This window comes from Phoenix dactylifera, chromosome 10, assembly GCF_009389715.1.
Source record: "Phoenix dactylifera cultivar Barhee BC4 chromosome 10, palm_55x_up_171113_PBpolish2nd_filt_p, whole genome shotgun sequence".
In the NCBI taxonomy this organism is placed as follows: Eukaryota; Viridiplantae; Streptophyta; class Magnoliopsida; order Arecales; family Arecaceae; genus Phoenix; species Phoenix dactylifera.
In genome coordinates, this window is record NC_052401.1 from 2,827,947 (window position 1) to 2,846,814 (window position 18,868).

At 36.8% G+C, this 18,868-nt stretch overlaps 3 protein-coding genes across 3 annotated transcripts; 1 reads left to right on the plus strand and 2 right to left on the minus strand.

Moving 5' to 3' along the window:
• Nucleotides 1-1,169: 1,169 nt before the first annotated feature.
• On the minus strand, nt 1,170-6,398 carry LOC103719941. The gene is made up of 6 exons (XM_008809430.3): nt 5,713-6,398; nt 5,547-5,615; nt 4,001-4,105; nt 3,758-3,877; nt 1,586-1,675; nt 1,170-1,511 (listed from the first exon to the last, which is right to left on the minus strand). Exons 1-6 carry the CDS (start codon nt 6,277-6,279, stop codon nt 1,395-1,397), a joined length of 1,068 nt encoding a protein of 355 aa, XP_008807652.1. The 5' UTR covers nt 6,280-6,398; the 3' UTR covers nt 1,170-1,394.
• Nucleotides 6,399-7,678: 1,280 nt separating this feature from the next.
• Nucleotides 7,679-12,268, plus strand: LOC103719940 (probable anion transporter 6). The gene is made up of 3 exons (XM_008809429.4): nt 7,679-8,001; nt 8,080-8,162; nt 10,515-12,268. Exon 3 carries the CDS (start codon nt 10,683-10,685, stop codon nt 12,024-12,026), a length of 1,344 nt encoding a protein of 447 aa, XP_008807651.1. The 5' UTR covers nt 7,679-8,001; nt 8,080-8,162; nt 10,515-10,682; the 3' UTR covers nt 12,027-12,268.
• Nucleotides 12,269-13,761: 1,493 nt separating this feature from the next.
• Nucleotides 13,762-15,705, minus strand: LOC103719939 (1-aminocyclopropane-1-carboxylate oxidase-like). Its single transcript, XM_008809427.2, has 3 exons — nt 15,544-15,705; nt 15,176-15,411; nt 13,762-14,344 (listed from the first exon to the last, which is right to left on the minus strand). The coding sequence occupies exons 1-3, from the start codon at nt 15,643-15,645 to the stop codon at nt 13,762-13,764; spliced, it is 921 nt and encodes a 306-aa protein (XP_008807649.2). The 5' UTR covers nt 15,646-15,705.
• Nucleotides 15,706-18,868: the final 3,163 nt, after the last annotated feature.

Consider the following 18,868-nt stretch of genomic DNA (forward strand, 5'->3'; position numbering starts at 1 on the left):
ACACGGTGGGTCCATCTCATTCTCAGTTAATCTTATCAATTCTCTCATCAAATCCCTGCAGTCTTCCCTGAGCATTGATCTCATGGCTTATTCTAAAGCTGAACCTATTATTGAGCCGAGTTTGACATGAGTTGATTAAGCTCAAGCTTGACTAGAATCAATCTTCGACCTTGAATGAGCCGAGCTCGAGTTGGCCCATCCATATACCAGCTGAGCTCGAGCCCTAGTCTTAGCTCATCTCGAGCTCGAGGAGCTGAGATGGTCTTATTTCGAGCCAAGATCCACTTGCTCGTCTTCAGCTCATTTACATGAAAGTGCAAACCAAGCAATTGAATATATGAAATGTGATTTAAAGGAAGAGAAAAAGAATATTGTCCCCGCATATACAAGATCAAGCGACAAACTCACCAAATATATGTTACCCACCAAGCCGTTGCTTAAGGGATATTTGAGAATTTTCTAAGAAAAAAACAGAGAGAGATTTCTAAATATCTTGCAAGAATACTGTCTTAATAACAAGATTCTGGCTGAGAATCGTTGTCAAGACTTCGTGGTTGCATGTGATGAAGCTCGGCTAAGGCGAGGGTAGGATCAGAACCCTTTGAGGGCATAGTTACATTAAGGATGCAATATTGTTTTTTTCATGTATCAAAACCATCAGGGCTGCAAATCCTCACAATAATGATCAGTGAGTTAGCAATGATGTACATGCATAGAGAAGTGCTGCAAAACCTCACCAAAATAACGATCAGTGAATTAGAAATGATGTAGATGCACAAAGAAGTGCACGCACCTCACAAATTGTGTTCGTAGTTCACAAGAGCATGAAAATGTTAGGCTTGTGCTCATGCACTTCATAGTTTGTGTTCATAGTTCACAAGAGCATGAAAATATTAGGCTTGTGCTCTGATCCAGCAAGAAAACATCATTGGTTCATTAAATTCTATCACGCCGTTGACAAGGGACCCGCTTTTTAGTTTTATATTAAAATTTCAATTATTTCTTCTCTTGCTTATTCAAAAGCCACACAGCAATAGGTCCACAAACAGGCCCTATCCAAAAAGTGAGTTCTACGAGGCCACCCTGGTCTCCAGTCCCATTTCGCAAATGTTATTTGAAGGACTTTAAATCTGGCAAATAAAATCATATATTGCAGAATGAGCAAGCTATGAAACAAGAGATTAAAGGCACTGAACACTTCATTAAAAGCTTCGTGACCACCAGAACGCTGCATCTAAAAACAGTACAGAACCTTGAATAGCAATCAGTAACTGTTTCTAAACCCCCACCAAAACAGAGAGTTCTTTACTCGAATTCCTCCCCTAGATATTGCATCTAGTAGCCATACAAAAACTGACATCAATCTTTGCCCCTGAAAATTTAATATTAACTCATCAAAACCAATTTGAAATGGGGAAGTCTCGCAGCTTCCGAAGATGATTCTCCATCTCTTGTCTTGTCTGGATCCACTCCTCTCTCTCTATGACAGTTGTTGGATCAACTCTTTGACTCTGAATTCACACCCAAGGGATTAGACAAGGCATAGCAAATGAAAAGTAAATATATACAGAAGACGATTGATAACCTTGTCAATTATTTTGAAAGAAGTTCCACCATCACGTACGATTAGCAGGTCATTCCTTCTGTCCCTGTTTTTTCCTTCAGGAATAGTTACCTGTTATAAACACATACTTCAAGTTAGTAAAATAAACAATTTTTCCTAAATGTCAAGGCTTGTGAAATATAGTAGCAAATATGGGTAAAGTACGTATCATCATATAATATGTGTGTATGATGATACAAGATGTGTGTACATGTATATAATACAAAGGCAAACTGGTTATCCTGCTCAGAGGCTAATCATCATATAAATGCATTTGGGTAAGAGTTCTCATGGCCTACATAATCATTAATATCATGATTCTGATATAACGATAAAGTACAAAATAAAGAGTAAAACAAGGGAAGTAAGATAAAGAAGCTGGAATCATCAAACTCTTTTGTATGACTTTTTACAACCTAAAATGTAAGCGAAGGATGATATTCCCCATAAATGAACCCAGATTTTCCAGCATGAGCATTTATGCATTAACAAAGGGAATATTTGATTTTTAGATATACAACTATTAAGCATTATCCAACAAGAAACTTAGAAAAGAACTGATGCACTATAAATAAATATACTGGACTGACAACAATTAGAATGAAGCAAAACTGTAACAGACAAATGTCTTTAGGTAGCACATAGCACCTTAAATTGAAGTTAAAATGATATCAAACAGAGTATATTTGATGCAACAAGTAGAAATAGCGAGTCTAAAAAGAAAGGGTTCATATCTTGTAAGGCATGGAAATGGAAATTTATCATCTGATGCTTCCACACAACTATAATGTCGAGTACATAAATTACAAGAAGCGTGAGAGGCATAAATCAGTAAATATTTTTAAGCTATCTAAATTTTGATATAAAATGGTAACTTGTTCAAGTTCTTCAAAATGGATATATACATATAAGATGTAGTACACCAGTAGTTTTATGATATCAAGGTTTCCACTCCGCCAGTAACAAACTCCACTTTCTTCAACATGCAGAAGCCTGCAGATCCAAGTCAGTACTTGCTTGTTAAGTTACATCCTGCATCATGAGCAATTACTTGGATGTGCGCAGGTCCTTCCTACCTTTCCATGACAAAACAACAAAGTTCTCTAGGTGGTCTAGTCTAACCATCCAATTTGTCTAGGACAAAAGAAAATATAGTCCAAATACTAGCTGAATATTGCCGTGCCAAATAATAAAGATGCCAAAGGGACTGAAATCGAGAACGCTGTACTCCTGGACTTGGTGAACACGATTAACACTAATCATTTAGGGCCTGTTTGGATGCCGATAAGGTATCCACCGATTATACCCTACATGCTAAAGGCCTGGAAGAAGTTATCACAGAGAGAGTACGAGATAGATTTTCCCCACTGGGGGAAACTTTGGTCCATAGGATCCCCCCAAAAATGGGGATACTGGAAATCACCTCTCAGAGAGAAGCTAGTATACTAAAAATTTGGGATTCTCCACTAGGCAACTCCCTTTACTTTCAGTAATTTTCTTGATCATAGTTGCCCTTCCTCTCTTGAAGATTCAGCTCCATGGGGACTTCCCTGGATAACTGATTCCTGCATCCAAATAGGACCCTGAGGAAACACTAGGATCCAGAGATGGTATGAACAGGGTGCTTAGTGTTAAATCCTAATGAAACATCTTGCAAACTAAGAGATGTATACGGCTATTTGGGGTGCTGACTAACTCAAAAGGTCCAAGTTTACATGTAAATAATATGTCCATAACAACATTAAAGACCAAGGACAGAACCTCGATAGCTACTAATGCTTGGTTGAAGACTTGGATGTAAAAGTAAGTACATCAAGACAAGTGTCACTCTTTGGCTTTGCAGCCTCCAGATCATCTAGTCTCCTTTTAACTCTTGATGTGGTTGTGCCACTCTGTTGGTCCAGTTTTTTTGACCTTGTATTCTTTGCTAGGTACTGATCAAGATCTGCAATCTTGTTTCCTTATAACTTTCAGTGTGGTTTTGCTTCTCTGTTGGCCAGTATATTTGACCTTGTATTCTTTCTTAGGTAGTGGTCAAGATCTACAAGTGCTAAAATTCTCTCAAAGTGCATCATGGCTCAAGGATATGTAAAAGACAAATAAGAATTGTCATGAAAATGAAATTGGCAAGTAAGTTAATAAAGGATATCTTACCAAAACTTTTGCTCTTGTGATTGATTTTGTTTTTGAGTCAATAACGTAAATCTCCTCAAAATCAAGAACGAACTCTGCATCACTCAATCGCCTGTTTCTGAAATGCTTTGTTAAGAAAACCTACAGTAGCAAAAAATATATTTCAAACTTCTCAGGAAACAGTTAATATGGTCTAACTGCAGCACCACCCTCCTAAACATGAAGAACGGACTTCCACCGTAATGCGTATAATCTGCCACATACCTTATGGATCTCCCTCTCAGTTTTATATAATGGATCTCGAGGTGCATCTATAGGTGGTTCAGTAACATTATAGCATCCATAGTTAGTTTTTGAACAGCGTATGTACTACAAAAAGGAAGAGAAGGCAAAGTTAAGAAAAGGAGAAATAAAAAACTTACACTAACCACAACCAATTAGTTTCAAAATCAGGAACTCTATATGATGCAAATACAGCTATTAGCTTCAATCAAAGGAGTTGTCACAGCAAGTTGCTGAATATAAAAGGAACATGTAGAAAACATTTAGTTGTACATGGATAAAGTGTCAAGAATAATGGGTCACATATCCTACAAATTTAACTCATCTTATTCCACCTTTATGTTTCTTTTTTATCACCCTTCGCCCACAAATGTCAATTGCTGCTATCATTTCCTTGCGTGCAATATAGGTCTTGTTACAAAAAAGGAACACTTAGGTCTTATAGAAGAAAGAGCAAATTTCTCATAGTTCTTTAAAAAAATGTCTAACAAAAGCAGTAAGCTTCAAGTTAGCTTCTAGCTTGTTTTTAGAAGCATCTCTGCAAGGACTATATTCCGGCTTCTTGAAAGTTCCTATAGAGATCTGGCTTCCATAATGGCGATGACATGGCCACCTAAATAATCAAAGCTTAACATTCATCAAGATGACCTCTTCATCTTATGTGCAATATTATCCTAATTGGTATGTCAATCTATCTATCATCTACCAGAATACGATCCTGCATCAACATCATTCATCTGTATCATCATCATTAGTCAGGCAACTGAGCCTAAATCTTCTGTACAAGCCTCTAATGTATGTTCCTAATAGCATTTAACAGTTCCAGGGTTGTCCAGTTGATTCCTAGGTAAAGGGGGTCCAAGAATGCTATCAATGTCCAATAGCGTAAATCTTGTTAATCACATTCATTATCACGAAAGTTGATCCTGACATTTTTTTAATTGTCTGTAACTCTCTGCATTCTTGTCTCGGCATCATCATGTCTCATGCTCATGGACATAGAAAAAAGGTTAGCATCAATATCAACCCAAAGGTACAATTTTCTTGAGTTTATAAATCAAAGTCAGTAGCTTATGGTCTTGAAACTATTTTGAATTGGCACTCATTACAGATTCCATTACTTTAAGCAGTTTGATTTCTAAACAATAGAAAATAAACATCACATAGCACAGTAAAGATGTCATGATGCTTGTTCAGCTTAACGAGACTTTACAAATTCACTCAGTTCAATTCAAACAACTACAATACCAAGCTATAAAGTTTAACAAAACTCATCCACTGATTCACCATGATCGACCCTCGTACATCAATGCAGCAACCACAACGAGCACCGACTCATGTTTATTTAGGTTTGACAAAAATATAACATTAAAGCAACTTGCGAAAGCTGTCAATTTATTTGTGGTCCTGCCAAGAATTCATGCTTATATGGTTAAAAATTATTTTAGCGAAAACAGAAAGGCAAGAATCCATCCACTCTTCATCAGGGCAAAAGAATAATGAAAGAGCTTGCAAAGAGTCCGCCTACCTTCTGAGGCATCGGAGACAGAACCTTCGGAATTGAATACACATCGGTGTCAGGAGGAGTGACATACATCTGTTTGTATAAATGTCGCAGAGAAAATATAAGTAACCAAAGATTGAAAGACACGGAGCTGAATAAGATTAGAGAAAAAAACAGAGCAGGCTGGAACCTCTCTGAAGTCGAAGACATTATTGTCCGGGTCGGGAGGCTTCCGGATGAAGAAGTCACAATGAAGGAGGCTGATCTTGTGGAACTCCTCCTCGTTGATCCGGTAATCGACCACCGTCTCCGAGTCCCACCCCTGGGTCGACACGAAGCTCTCGCTCGGCACCATCTCGATATCGTCCGGCGACGCGTCCTCGGCAGCGACGGCAGCGGGCGAGACGGGAGCGCCGAGGAGGCGGTCGTACTCGACGTCGTAGTCCTTCTTGTTGTCCAGCTCCTCCACCTCCTCCTCCTCCTCCAGGTCGTACACATCGCCGTTGTCCGCCTCCACGTCGTCCTCGCCGGCGCCGGCGCGGAAATCCCTCCGCCCCTTCCTCGTCCTCTTCTTCCCCGTCTTTCTCCATGTATTCTCAGCGGCGAGATCGAGGGAATAGACCGAGGTGGAGAGAGTGGCGGAGACGAGAGTATGGGGTTTTGGGGTTAGGGTTGGTTTTGGTGTGAGCAAGGAGATGGAGGTTGGGGCAGGGAGGGTGGGATGAGGAGTAGGAAGGGAGAGGAGTAGAGTTCTCATTCTCTTTCTCCTTCCTCTTCTTCTTCTACTTCTACTACTACTACTTATTCTACAACTGCTCAGCTTATCTGCTGCCAGTGTTTTCCTGCTCCTTCCGTGTCAGTATCGGGCCTGGAAATCCTTAGACAAACTCGACGCCAAGTCATATGACAAGGAAGTTGATGTCGGATGACAACTAGAACTAATTTTTTCTAATTCAAAATTTTTGCAAACGAACACAAAATTAAATTTTAAAAATTAATATAAAGTAAATTAAAAAATAGGGCAAAGCGAACTTTAATATGTATTTGATAAATAAATTTTTTTAAAAAATTTAGTATAACAAAATAATCATAAAAGATATTGTATAGTATTATACAATATAGTATAATAAAATATAATCTATATTAATATATAAATATATAATATAGTATAGAGTATTTTGCATAAATATCCTTCTAAACATTCAAATATGTATGAATACTCTCTTAACATTTATATTTATTTCTGTACCCTAATATAACAGTTTTTCTAACACCATCAATAAAATTATATTTATTTTCATTAAAATAAATATAGAATTTTGAAATTATTTTTTTGTCCCCCATTGCGATCGCTTTATAAATGTTTCTTTCTGCACATCTATCAATTAAGGGTATTTTAGTTATTTTAATTTGAAACTGTTAATTTCTCAACGGCATTAGATGTGTGGGTACATATGCAAAAACAAAATTTAAAAAAAAAGGCAAAATAGCAAAACAAAGTATTTTATGAGCAAATATCAATATTAAGAGGGTATTTCTGCAAAATTCGATATTTAAAAAGATATTCATGCAAAAAATCCTATAGTATAATATAACTATAATATAATATAATATTATTATACTATAGTAATGTAATATTATATACTATAGCATAATAATATAATATAATTTGATATTTATAACATAAGATATCAATTTATTATAATATAATATAATATTATTTTTATAGTATAATATAATAATAAAAGTATAAAATATTATAATTATTATCATTATATATTAATATAATATTTTTAGGAGCTAACTTTTTAACTAAAAAAATTTTATTATGTATATTTAGTAAAAAAATTATAAATCAAAATAATTTTTCAAGCTCTATTTTGGAGATCCTGATTTCTTTACCAAATACCTGTATTTTATTTAAAAGTACTTTTTGAGAGTTTTTTTTTTTTGGCACTACGGCAGTTCACACTCTATGGGTGTGGATGCGGCAGTACTTTTGGAGAGTTAAAAAGTGCTTGCTGGTCCACCAAAAATTTTTACGAAGCGAAATCTAAGTTAGTTTTAATTTTTTTATTATTATTACTGTTTATGTCGGTACCAAATTATTGGCTCGTCCAAACCCTTAAAAGATCCAAAAGGGGCCCTTGCAGAAATAAGGCTGTTCTTAGATCTCTGCCGGCATTCGGCACTTGCCTGTGACGGCACGATGCCTTGCATCCGGAAGCAATCGGTGGAAGATACTAAACAATCGAACGGCGAGCAGGTGGGATGTGGGCCCCTCGCGATGACGTCGCCCGCCCCTACTCTGCGCTCCCAATGAGCTCCTTCTCGTTGCTTAATTCGCGATCTCTCGTTTCTTTGTTTCATTTCCTAATCCCCTCGGCCCTTGACCTCCAAACCCTCTTCTCTGGATGGATCCCATCTTATATCTAGTTTGGAGGTCAAAACATTTACAATTCGGCGATCTCCTACCCTGGTACTTCTAGGGTTTTATCGTACACTTGTCTATTCTCGATCTTGTTATATTTATAGGGTTTCTGTCATTCTCTCATAGTTCTTCTTGTTCTTCTTCATTTGGCCGTGAGATTGTTTTGGTGGGCATTGTGCGGCAAGCCGCGGCATCGTCGCCGACGCGAGGTCAGTGAATCCTTTTTCTTGATGATTTTATTTAATTCGTGCTCGTTTTTGTAGCCATTGATAAATTGGGTGATCAAACTTGTGAAGAATCGGTCTAAGAAAATGAGCATATAGAATGGGTTAACCTTAAAACTGGAAGAGAAGTCAAAGCCCTAAAGGAGCTAATTGTTGGATTTATCTAGGCTCGCAAAGGCTTTATTAATGTTTTGAGAATAGTTTGGGTGTATATTGGTAGAATGAAATGGATTTGGGGCGGCAAGAAACCAGATATTGACCTTAAAAGAACTGAAAACCTTCAAAGAGGGAAAAAGAGGAGAAAGTAAGGAATGGTTGCAAAAGATGATCTGGCCCAAGTAGGTGGCCCCTTTTAGTGCGGTAGATCACGATAAAATAGGGCTTATTAAATTAAATTATATCAATGGTTGAGTTGAAATAAGTGGGATGGTATCGATTCTAAAGTTATTAGAGATGAGAATAGAGGTTAAATTGAAATAAAAGAGCCATATGTCAAATGATGCTGGTGTCCGGTGATGAATAATTACTTCATATGACACTTTCTGGATCTCTTTTCTTATCTTGTAAAGTTTGCTATAGGAAGGCTGTTCTGCTGATTGAGTTCGTGGGATAAGTACTGCAGATGGAAAATTAACCCCCTACCTTATGGTTCACCTTTTACTAAGAATTTAATCTCAGTAGGAGGAATTTGGTGTATAGCTTGGAATTTATAGCAAGGTTTAAAAGAAAATCGGAAATATGAAACCAAACTTGAAGCAGAAATTTAAGAAAAAAGTGATGTGGGATCCACTGTAAAACAGAAAAGACAGGTTTATCATTTCATGAAAGTTCAATTACTGATTTCAATCTCCATTGGCTGTTATTCGAGGGTACCTTGATAACTCTAAAGCGTAAATGTTATGACATATGGACTCCCATATATATGATATTATATAAGTTTCATGTTTGGATCATTCCCTTGGCTAGTTAGATCGTATAAAGGACCTTCTTCAACACCATTGCCATATAACCATGTTCTTATGAATTTAAAAAATCTCATGGGAACTTGAACTAGGAACCAATTTACTCATGTGAGGCATATCATCATTTTGCTCAAGCTTTACAAAAATGATGGAGGATGAACTGATAGAAAAGTGATAGTTGCTCAATTTTACAACTTGCTGTTTGATCTGAAAAATTTAAAAAAGAGACAAAAAAGAAGAGCACCAGTAGTTGACAGAAAAACGAGAGAGAGAGAGATGAAATTCACTTCCAAATCAATTAAAAAAATGATAATATACTTTTATTTAGAAAATAAGATCTCAGTCACATTCCATATATTAAGTTAATTGTATCACTTTATACAACAAACCAAATGGTTTCAGGGACCCTCAACCTCAAAAAGCAGTCTCTATCTGTAGAAAAAAGTTACAGTTTTATTAGTTGAGGGGTTCTAGAAGAATTATAACTTCTAATACCCTACATAGTTTTGTTCCGTTTACCAAAAAAAAAAAGAAGATAAACACATAATTGATCCTCTTAAAGTTATAATGAAATTTGTAAGTTATGTCTAATCATAGGTGACATACTTACATAAAGTTTCATAAACTTCATGTCCACCCTAAATTACCTCATGTTCCTACTTTTATTTGCTTAAAGATTTTGAATTGTCAGATACTTGTGACATTTGCATCTAAGTGAATATTTGAACATCATTTCTTTGGGACTGCCCTATCTTCTTTTTATTGTTAGTTCAGTTTGCATTATAGTTAGCTTATCTGCACTTTTGAGAACCTATAGGACAAGATATCATTAAGTTTGGTGAGGGAGAAGTTACTGTTGATAATATGCTTAAAAAGTTAGTAGTGTAATCAGAAAAAAAACTTTGTATGCATGTGAAAACTATTTTATGATGAAAATACAAAACTGATGACTAGAATACTCTCCATGCTGTTAGACATGAAGCTATTGTCCTATCCAACAGTTCTATGAATCTCATGATATGCATCCAATTGTTTTAATTACCTTCCATCTTATTCAGTGGTTAGGATTTTGAATGATCATGCATTTATGTTTAAAATCTCCATGTAAAAATGTTATTTATTGTGTAGATTTTGCATGTCCTTACATTTATGTAAGAGTTGAACATGCTAGAGGAAGAAGAAGACTTGAAAACTTGGAAGTTGTATTTCTTTTCCTTTGGAATGCTGGCATTCTGATTAGATCGGAATCACATTTAAGTTGTTGATTTCAGGCTCTTTCTCTGATTTTTGTCTAATTTATAAGGCATTTTGATAAAATATTCTTAGCAGCTTAAGGTTACCTTGTGACAACTGATATTGCATTAATTATCTCCAGGTATATCATTTCGGTCGTGGTTTCAGATTCTCAATTATATCAGGAAATGCTGGATAAAATTCTAAGAATTAGAAGGACTGAAAGAATGGCCTAGGGCATTTTTGTAAAAGAAAAAAGGTATACTGGGTAGGATGACATGAAGGGGCAGTGACAGAGAATTCTTTATACATGGAACAGTTAAATATGATGAGTATGAGATTTCCAAAGCGATATCTTATTGTTCTGCTGACCTTCATCAGCACAAATGTGTGCTACATTGAGCGTATGGGCTTCTCAATTGCTTACACTGTGGCTGCAGATGCCATTGGTGTGGATCAATCAAGCAAGGGCCTGATACTTTCAACATTCTACTATGGGTATGTTGTCTCTCAGGTGCCTGGTGGATGGGCAGCGCAGAGAGTAGGAGGAAGACGTGTTCTGCTTATGTCATTTGTATTGTGGTCTTCAACATGTGCTTTAGTTCCACTGGACCCTAGCAGAGTCAGTATATTAGTGCTTGCCCGCTTGCTTGTTGGGGTGGCACAGGGATTCATATTTCCCTCCATTCATACAGTGCTAGCACAATGGGTCCCTCCACATGAGCGTTCCCGTTCTGTGTCTCTTACAACTTCAGGGATGTACCTAGGTGCAGCTGGTGGCATGCTTCTTCTGCCAAGCTTGGTGAAGTACAAGGGTCCTCAGTCAGTTTTTTTGGTTGAAGCAGCATTGGGTGCCATCTGGTCTATCCTTTGGTTTAAATGTGCTAGTGATCCGCCTCGTTCTGATCATCCTAAGGCAATGGCTGCTGGTTTTGGGGAGTCTTTGTTGCCTGCGACTCAGCTGAAAGATAAGGTGAGAGTGCAAAATGGTGGAAATCCTCTTAATGCCACTAAGATCCCATGGAAAAGGATAATCTTCAGTTTGCCAGTTTGGGCAATTGTGGTGAACAACTTCACTTTCCATTATGCATTATATGTGCTTATGAATTGGTTGCCAACATATTTTGAACTCAGCCTTCAGCTCAGTCTTCAGGAGATGGGATCTTCCAAGATGCTCCCTTACCTGAACATGTTTATATTTTCTAATATAGGTGGCGTAGTAGCAGATCACTTGATTACACGAAGGATCTTATCAGTGACAAAGACTCGTAAACTTTTGAATACCGTTGGGTTCATCATAGCTGCCTTTGCTTTGATGGCCCTTCCATATTTTAGAACCCCTACAGGGACCGTGCTCTGTTCTTCACTTTCTCTTGGCTTTTTGGCACTAGGAAGAGCAGGATTTGCTGTAAATCACCTGGACGTGGCTCCAAGGTATGCAGGCATTGTGATGGGAGTTTCTAATACGGCAGGCACATTAGCTGGTATCGTTGGTGTGGGGCTCACAGGGAGAATTCTGGAGGCTGCAAAGGCTGCTAATCTGGATCTTTCAAGCTCTGAGAGTTGGAAATCCGTATTTTTTGTTCCAGCGTACCTCTGCATATTCAGTTCTGTTATTTTTTTAATATTCGCAACAGGAGAAAGAATTTTCTGAGTAACAAAGCATTACTATGGATATTTTATTTTTTATTCAGAAGTTCATTGCCAAAGTTTTAGCTGGAGATATGAAATTAATACATTCGGTACATTATCCAGACCGCCAGTTTCTTTACGCCAAGTTAGATTCATTTGGTGCCATTGTGTAACTTGTGTTTTGAAGCATTGTAATGAGTAAACAAAATGGAATGTCAAGATTGGAAATGTGAGGTTCTCGAGATCAAGTTTACTTCTTTATAATGTTCATTTTTTTCTTGTCTTGCTCATATCACTTTAGCTCATTTGCTTGTAATCTGGGCAATATCATGGCTTAAATAGGAAGATTTAGTGTTCTGTGGTTGGATATCGTGGTAGGATATCCCAACCGGAGCTTTGGCATTATCTGTGGCAGGATATCGTAGGACAACTTCTGAACATTCAATTATAACTTGGAAACATGATCATCATTTAACGTGATAAGTAGTCAGTCAAATTCATTTGCAGGATATGAGACGAGTTCTGTGAAAAAGGAATTAGATGAAAAAAAGAATTCTCCAACTCTAATACTGTAGACTTATTCTATCACACCAAATTACATGATACTCGGTGTTCATTATTTGTTCTAAAGCCAGGTTTTTATTAGGTGAATTAGGTGGCTTTTGTAAGAGGGGAATGGTTGAACAGCTCTTTCTTCTTGCTTCCTCTATTTTAATAAAATACTTTTTGGGGCAGAAGAATTCTTTGATGGTCATGTCACTAAGGTTGGGCTGCTAGGCCTTCTGATCCGAATGTTTTAACATGATGCTTACTCATTCCAGGTTCAGTACTCATCATAAAGAAACATCCGCTTGGATATGCTGTCAGTATGATTGTGAAATACATCGTTCCGTTGGATAGCTTCTTTCCTCTAATCAATATATACTTTTCTAAATCCTCATGACAAATCTATGCTCTATGATCACTCAACAACTCAATTACACAAATTCCAGTACTATGCAATAATTTTTAGTAATATATCTAGGAGAAGAATAAATATAGTACTAACTTGGGTTAAATACTTGGAGCAACTCCAATGTCCGTCAATGGAAGAAGGCAAGCGTATCTGAAAAGAAGTCATATATTCACTATGAATCTTATGAGTGCCCTAAACAAAGATTCAACATTGGGAATGCTTTTTAGCGCTACACTGCTCAAAAAATCTTCTTGGTTAATTAGGAGGAGCGTACTAAGAATCAAAGACATTCTCCCTATGTGGATCCAAGTTAGATCTTAATGAGTTGACATTCCAAGTGACCAAAATAGTACTTCTCAGCGTAGAATATTCTATCCTCCCTTACAATCAAAAAAAAGAAGAAGAAAGAAAGAAAAAGAGAGAGAGAGAGAATATTCTATTCAGATAAATGCATTCCAAATATTCCAATCCAATCGAGTCCAAATTCAAGCATCCATATGTATTAATCAAAGACGAGACAAATATATTCTAGTAGACAACAGAATTAAGGAACTCACTCGACACCACAAACTTTCAGTTTTGTATTCAATAGACACTGCAAGCACTGACTCAACGGCACACTCAATATACCATACGTGCTATTGCCTGATACAGGCAAGCATCTCTAGCAAACAACACACCCAAACTACACGACGCAACTTCCACCCTTGCATAGGCTGAACAAACTACTCATATGACTTGATTCCTTATCAGAAAAGCTAGGAGGTCACACTCTTATTCACTTCTATCTTCGTCTCTTCCTTCACATAGCTGCTACTGCTTCAAACCTTGGCTCCTTGGGAAGGAACTTCTGCTTGACATACACATCCATGTAATCCCCAAAAACAAACTTAGGATACAAAGCATCAGCCTCTTCTTTGGTGGCTGCTGGAGCTATGGAGGCCTTGAGGGAAGGATTATAGAAGGAGGCAATGGAGCGGCGGTTACCATTGCTGGTGGCGAGCACGCGGTGCCACACGCTCTTGTATCGCCCATTGCTGAGCACCTCTATCTGATCTCCGGTGTTGATCACAATGGCATTGGCAATAGGCTGAACGTCAATCCACTCGCCATCTTTAAGGATCTGGAGGCCGCCAACTTGATCGTCTTGGAAGAGGAGGATGACACCACCGGCGTCGGTGTGAGCACGGAGGCCATTCACAAGGTCCAAGCGTGGGCATGGTGGGTAGTGGCTCACCTTGGTCCCAAAGAAGGGCTCATGCACGCCATTGCCAGAGAACAAACTCTTTATGTAGCCCTTCTCCAAGCTCAAGTTCTCATCCATTACTTCCATCACCTTTTCAGCTAGCTTTTTGAGCTCTCTCCTGTATTCCTTCATGGTTTCCCTGAAAGTGTGAACAGAAAAAAAAAAAGAACATCATCCCCATGTAGGAGTTGTTAAAGAGAAAGACCATGTTTTTTGAGCAAGTTTTGCTAGCATATTATGTAGACACTCTGCATTTGTAGGACAATTTTAGCATTTAGCAAAACTACATAGTTTTACTTGTTTTTTTTTTTGTTTTCCTGACGTGAAATTCTAGAACCACTATACATGCATGCAGTAATAAGCAGAATCTAAAGGGGAAGATAATAAGCATTCATATTTTCTGTATGATTAAACCATATGACAAGTTTCTATGATTCTTTTTTCTCCCGAATAGCTCGCAGTAATATATGGCCCTTACAGTTGAGTTATTATACTTATATTTATAGTCATACGTAGATTATGTACCATCTACCTCCATTACTTTCTTTTCATATTTCTGTATTTTAATCCCTATGATTTTATGTTTAGAAATTCCTGAACAAAAATCCAAGAAGAAAATATTCACGATCTCTTCATAAGAATTATCATTTATCATTGAAACTGAGAGTAATATTAGTTGGTCGATATTATAAATAAACTATCATCGTACTAGTGGATTAAATAGGTTGGTAAAATCTGAAAGTCAAATTTTGTAGTAAAACGTAGTCAAGTCTTGCTATAATGGGGTTAGCAGAATCTTTAGTACCTGATTCACCAAATCAACACAAAATCCAGTTTCCTTTGGAGTAATAACAAAAAGAGAGAAAAATGCATGGTATACGCTCATGAAGGTGGCAATATAATAGTTATATATCTCTTCTTATATGATTCACGCCTAACCTCTAATCAAGGTAGAGAATGGAAGGCTTACTTGAACTCAGGGGGGTTGGATGGCCATTCATTTTGATCCTGGAGGAAAAACACATCCTCCCAATCCACATCATCCAACCGCTTGATTGCACCCTCCTCAACTTCCTGGTCCTCCAATTTGTTCAACAATTGGACAGGGCTGGATTTCTTGAAGCCTTCTTCTCTCAGCTTGTAGCATTCAGAGCTCACCTTCTTAACTCGTTCGAGAAGCTCCACTGGAATCCCATGGTTCACCAGCTAAAAGCGATAACAAGATCGAATGGATGGAAGTTGGCATTTAGCTCATTAATTAGACAATACAAGAGAAAGAAAAAAGAAATAATAAGAAAGTATCCATAGCCTGTGGACTCGTAAGTACTGTCAGCTAACCTGAAAGAATCCCCATTCTTCGCATCCATTGGCGATCTGAGCCATAGTTTGGGCCCTTTCCTTGCCATCCAGCTTTGAGAAGTCGATGACTGGAATCGCCATACCTAACAGCAAATGTAGTTCTAGAGAGAGCTTAGCTTTAGGACAAGCTCTGAAAGTGTTTCTGCTGCAGCGGTTGACTGGAACTGGAGGCAAGGGTGTCCTTTTTATAGTGCAACAGATTAGATGTCAACATCTTGTTTGATCTCAGGTATATCTGAATCAATAAGAACAGTTATCTGCTAAGATATAAAAATCGAAGGCGAGTGCAGCCATGGCTGGCCACAGCTCAAGTTTTTCCGTCAGGGAAATCTTTATCAATGTATTTAGTCTAGGAAACAGATACAAGTGAAGCTCTCTGACCTAGTAATTAAGATGATTATTAATCAAATTGGTCAGGTGATCCAGGTTACTGGATTTAAGGACCAAGTGGAAGGGTGATGGCTAAGGGTGCAAATGGGAGGATAGGACCAGTTGGGTCTTAACACGATATGAAGTGACGTAAATCTTTTCTTGAGAGAGTTGTTGATTATGAAATGTTGTAAATCAAATTGGTTTCAGTTTCATTGTTAAAAAAAAATTTATCTATTAAAAAAAAGATGATGGGATATTGTATATATGTACTTAGTTTCACAACCATAGGAGAAGACTCCATGTTGAGTCGGCAAACAGGGAATACATTGAATGAACTTCGATACTTGGAGCATATCATATCATCCATCACGCTATTCTCTGAGATCAAATAATCTTCTCTGTGATCATTCGCGTCATACATATTCTTGTATCTTAGGCAAAATTGTGAAGCAATGTCTAAGGGCATGAATCTTGAAGGCTCAGCATACGGTATTGCCAACAAATTCCAACTTTTCTTACTCATTTCCTATTATCTTTGTTGTGAATTGTTGTATTTTGAGGTGTCATCACATCTTTTGGCATTTTAAAAATCAGGAGAATGACAGCGTGATGGTATGACTCTTATAATAATGCGTAAATAAAATCTAAGATGATGATGAAAGATTACTTAGTCAATCATAAGGAAATCTCTAGATTCAGCCCACGGTATTGGGCATCTCTCCGACAAGTCAAAACTGCAAGCAAGGGATCAAAAAGTGGTTTTCCCTTATGACAAACTATCTCAAGCAAAATAATTTCATGCAGCAATAATATTGGTAGTCTATCTATAAGAAAACTTTAAGAAGGAGTCTTCGAACCTATTCCTCCGTAAAAACCATATAACAGATGGAATATCGCAGGCTAAAAAATAAGATAGGCTAGGAACCCTTATCAAATAACCAAAACCTCATTAGTTTTCTTCAATCAAGAAAACTACTTTGGGCATAACTAAAGATAGTGGGTAGTTACCTACCATCTAAAGTTATCCAACAACTAAACAATGTATATAGACTATATAGAGATGTGTCTAACATTCTCTCACTTGGCCCGCATGATGTAGTTAGACAATCCTCATAAGTGATAGTTAACACAATAGTATTGCCACAATTACTTTATTGTCACTCAACTAATCAACTAGTATGTAACTATTGCCCAAATAGAAATTCTCTATACATGAATCATGATGGTCTTACTCTCTAGGCGAGCATTTCCTTCCATGAATTACAATGTATGATACTTTCTAATTGAGTACCTCATAATACTTTATGAATGATCTCTTATAAATCATTTAGGGTCCAACTTTATTGATCTAAATAGATCATGATCTCGTATTTAACAAATTACTCAATGTGTACAATAGACATCATGTCATTAGTTAACCAAATATGTTTATAATTATACATAATAGTCAGAGAATTATAAGCAATAAATTAAAATGAGCCAAAAGGTCTTATATGAAACACATGATCACTTAACAACTTTGCCGACAAATCTTTAGTCATAGGATCAGCAGCCATGAACTCAGTATTTATGTGTTTAATAGCCACTTCTTGCTTTTCAACATTTTCTCTAACAACCAAATACTTTGTGTCGATATGCTTACTTTAGCTTCCATTTTTATTATTTTTAGAGAAGAAAACTACAGTCTAATTATCGCAGAAAATTCTCAATGGCCTAGTAATAGAATCGACAACCTTTAGTCCAGATATAAAATTCTTCAACCATAGTGCCTGTGATATAGCTTCATAGCATGCGATAAATTCTGTCTTCACAGTGGATGATGCAATAATAGTTTGATTTGTGCTTCTCTAAGATATAACACCTTCAGCAAGAAGAAAGATGTATTCTGAAGTAGACTTTTTTTGTATCTATGTATCCAGCAAAATCCGAATTTGACTATCCAATCACTTCCATATGTGTGCAAACTTGAAGTCCTTAGTTCCTTGTAGGTACCTTATAACCCTTTTGGCTGCTTTTCAATACTCTATATCTAGGTTACTTTTGTATCTACCTAACATTTCTATTGCATTTCTAGTATCAGGTCTAGTGCAGACCTGCACATACATGAAACTCGCTACTGCAAAAGTATAAGGGATGTTTTTTATCTATTCTCGTTCCAATATATTTTGGGGATATTGATTCAAATTGAATTTGTCCCTTTTGATAATGGTCCTGCAATAGATGAGCAATCCTTTAACTTAAACCTTTCTAGAACTTTTTTAATGTAAGCTTTTTGAGATAGTCCTAAGGTTCTTTTGACTCTATCTTTATGAATCTCTATACTAATGACATAAGAGGATTCACCCATATTCTTTATTTGAAAGTTCTAGATAAGAAATTATTTGGTCTCATGCAATAAGCCCAAGTTATTACTTGCAAATAAAATATCATCTACATATAAAACTAAGAAAATATATTTTCTCCCACTATATTAAGGTATGTACATTGATTAACAATGTTTTCTATGAAACCATATGAAGAAACAATGTTATGAAACTTTATATACCATTAACAAAAAGCCTGTTTTAATCCATATATAGAATTTTTTAGTTTGCAAACTAAGTGACTACCCTTTTCACTATAAAAATCTTCAAGTTGATACATGTATGCCTCTTCTTCAAGATCCCCATTTAAAAATATTGTTTTCACGTCCATTTGATGTAGTTCTAAATCAAAATGAGCTACTATTGCCATGATAATTCTAAATGAATCATTCTTTGAAATTGGAGAGAAAGTTTCATGATAACCAATGCCTTCTTTTTAAGTGAAACTCTTAGCTACAAGTTGAGCCTTATATTGTTTAATATTACAAGATGAGTCTCGTTTGGTCTTATTGAATTATTTATATCCAATGACTGATGCTCTTTCTAGTAATTCAATATAATCTCGGACT

Coding starts and splice junctions, on each gene's coding strand:
- LOC103719941 (XM_008809430.3), bottom strand. CDS start 6,279: ATGAGAACTCTACTCCTCTCCCTTCCTACTCCTCATCCCACCCTCCCT. Junction 5,616..5,712: donor ATGTCTTCGACTTCAGAGAG/GTTCCAGCCTGC, acceptor TTATACAAACAG/ATGTATGTCACTCCTCCTGA. Junction 4,106..5,546: donor TGTCTCCGATGCCTCAGAAG/GTAGGCGGACTC, acceptor TCCTTTTTGTAG/TACATACGCTGTTCAAAAAC.
- LOC103719940 (XM_008809429.4), top strand. CDS start 10,683: ATGGAACAGTTAAATATGATGAGTATGAGATTTCCAAAGCGATATCTT.
- LOC103719939 (XM_008809427.2), bottom strand. CDS start 15,645: ATGGCGATTCCAGTCATCGACTTCTCAAAGCTGGATGGCAAGGAAAGG. Junction 15,412..15,543: donor AAGAATGGGGATTCTTTCAG/GTTAGCTGACAG, acceptor TATCGCTTTTAG/CTGGTGAACCATGGGATTCC. Junction 14,345..15,175: donor TCCAACCCCCCTGAGTTCAA/GTAAGCCTTCCA, acceptor TCACACTTTCAG/GGAAACCATGAAGGAATACA.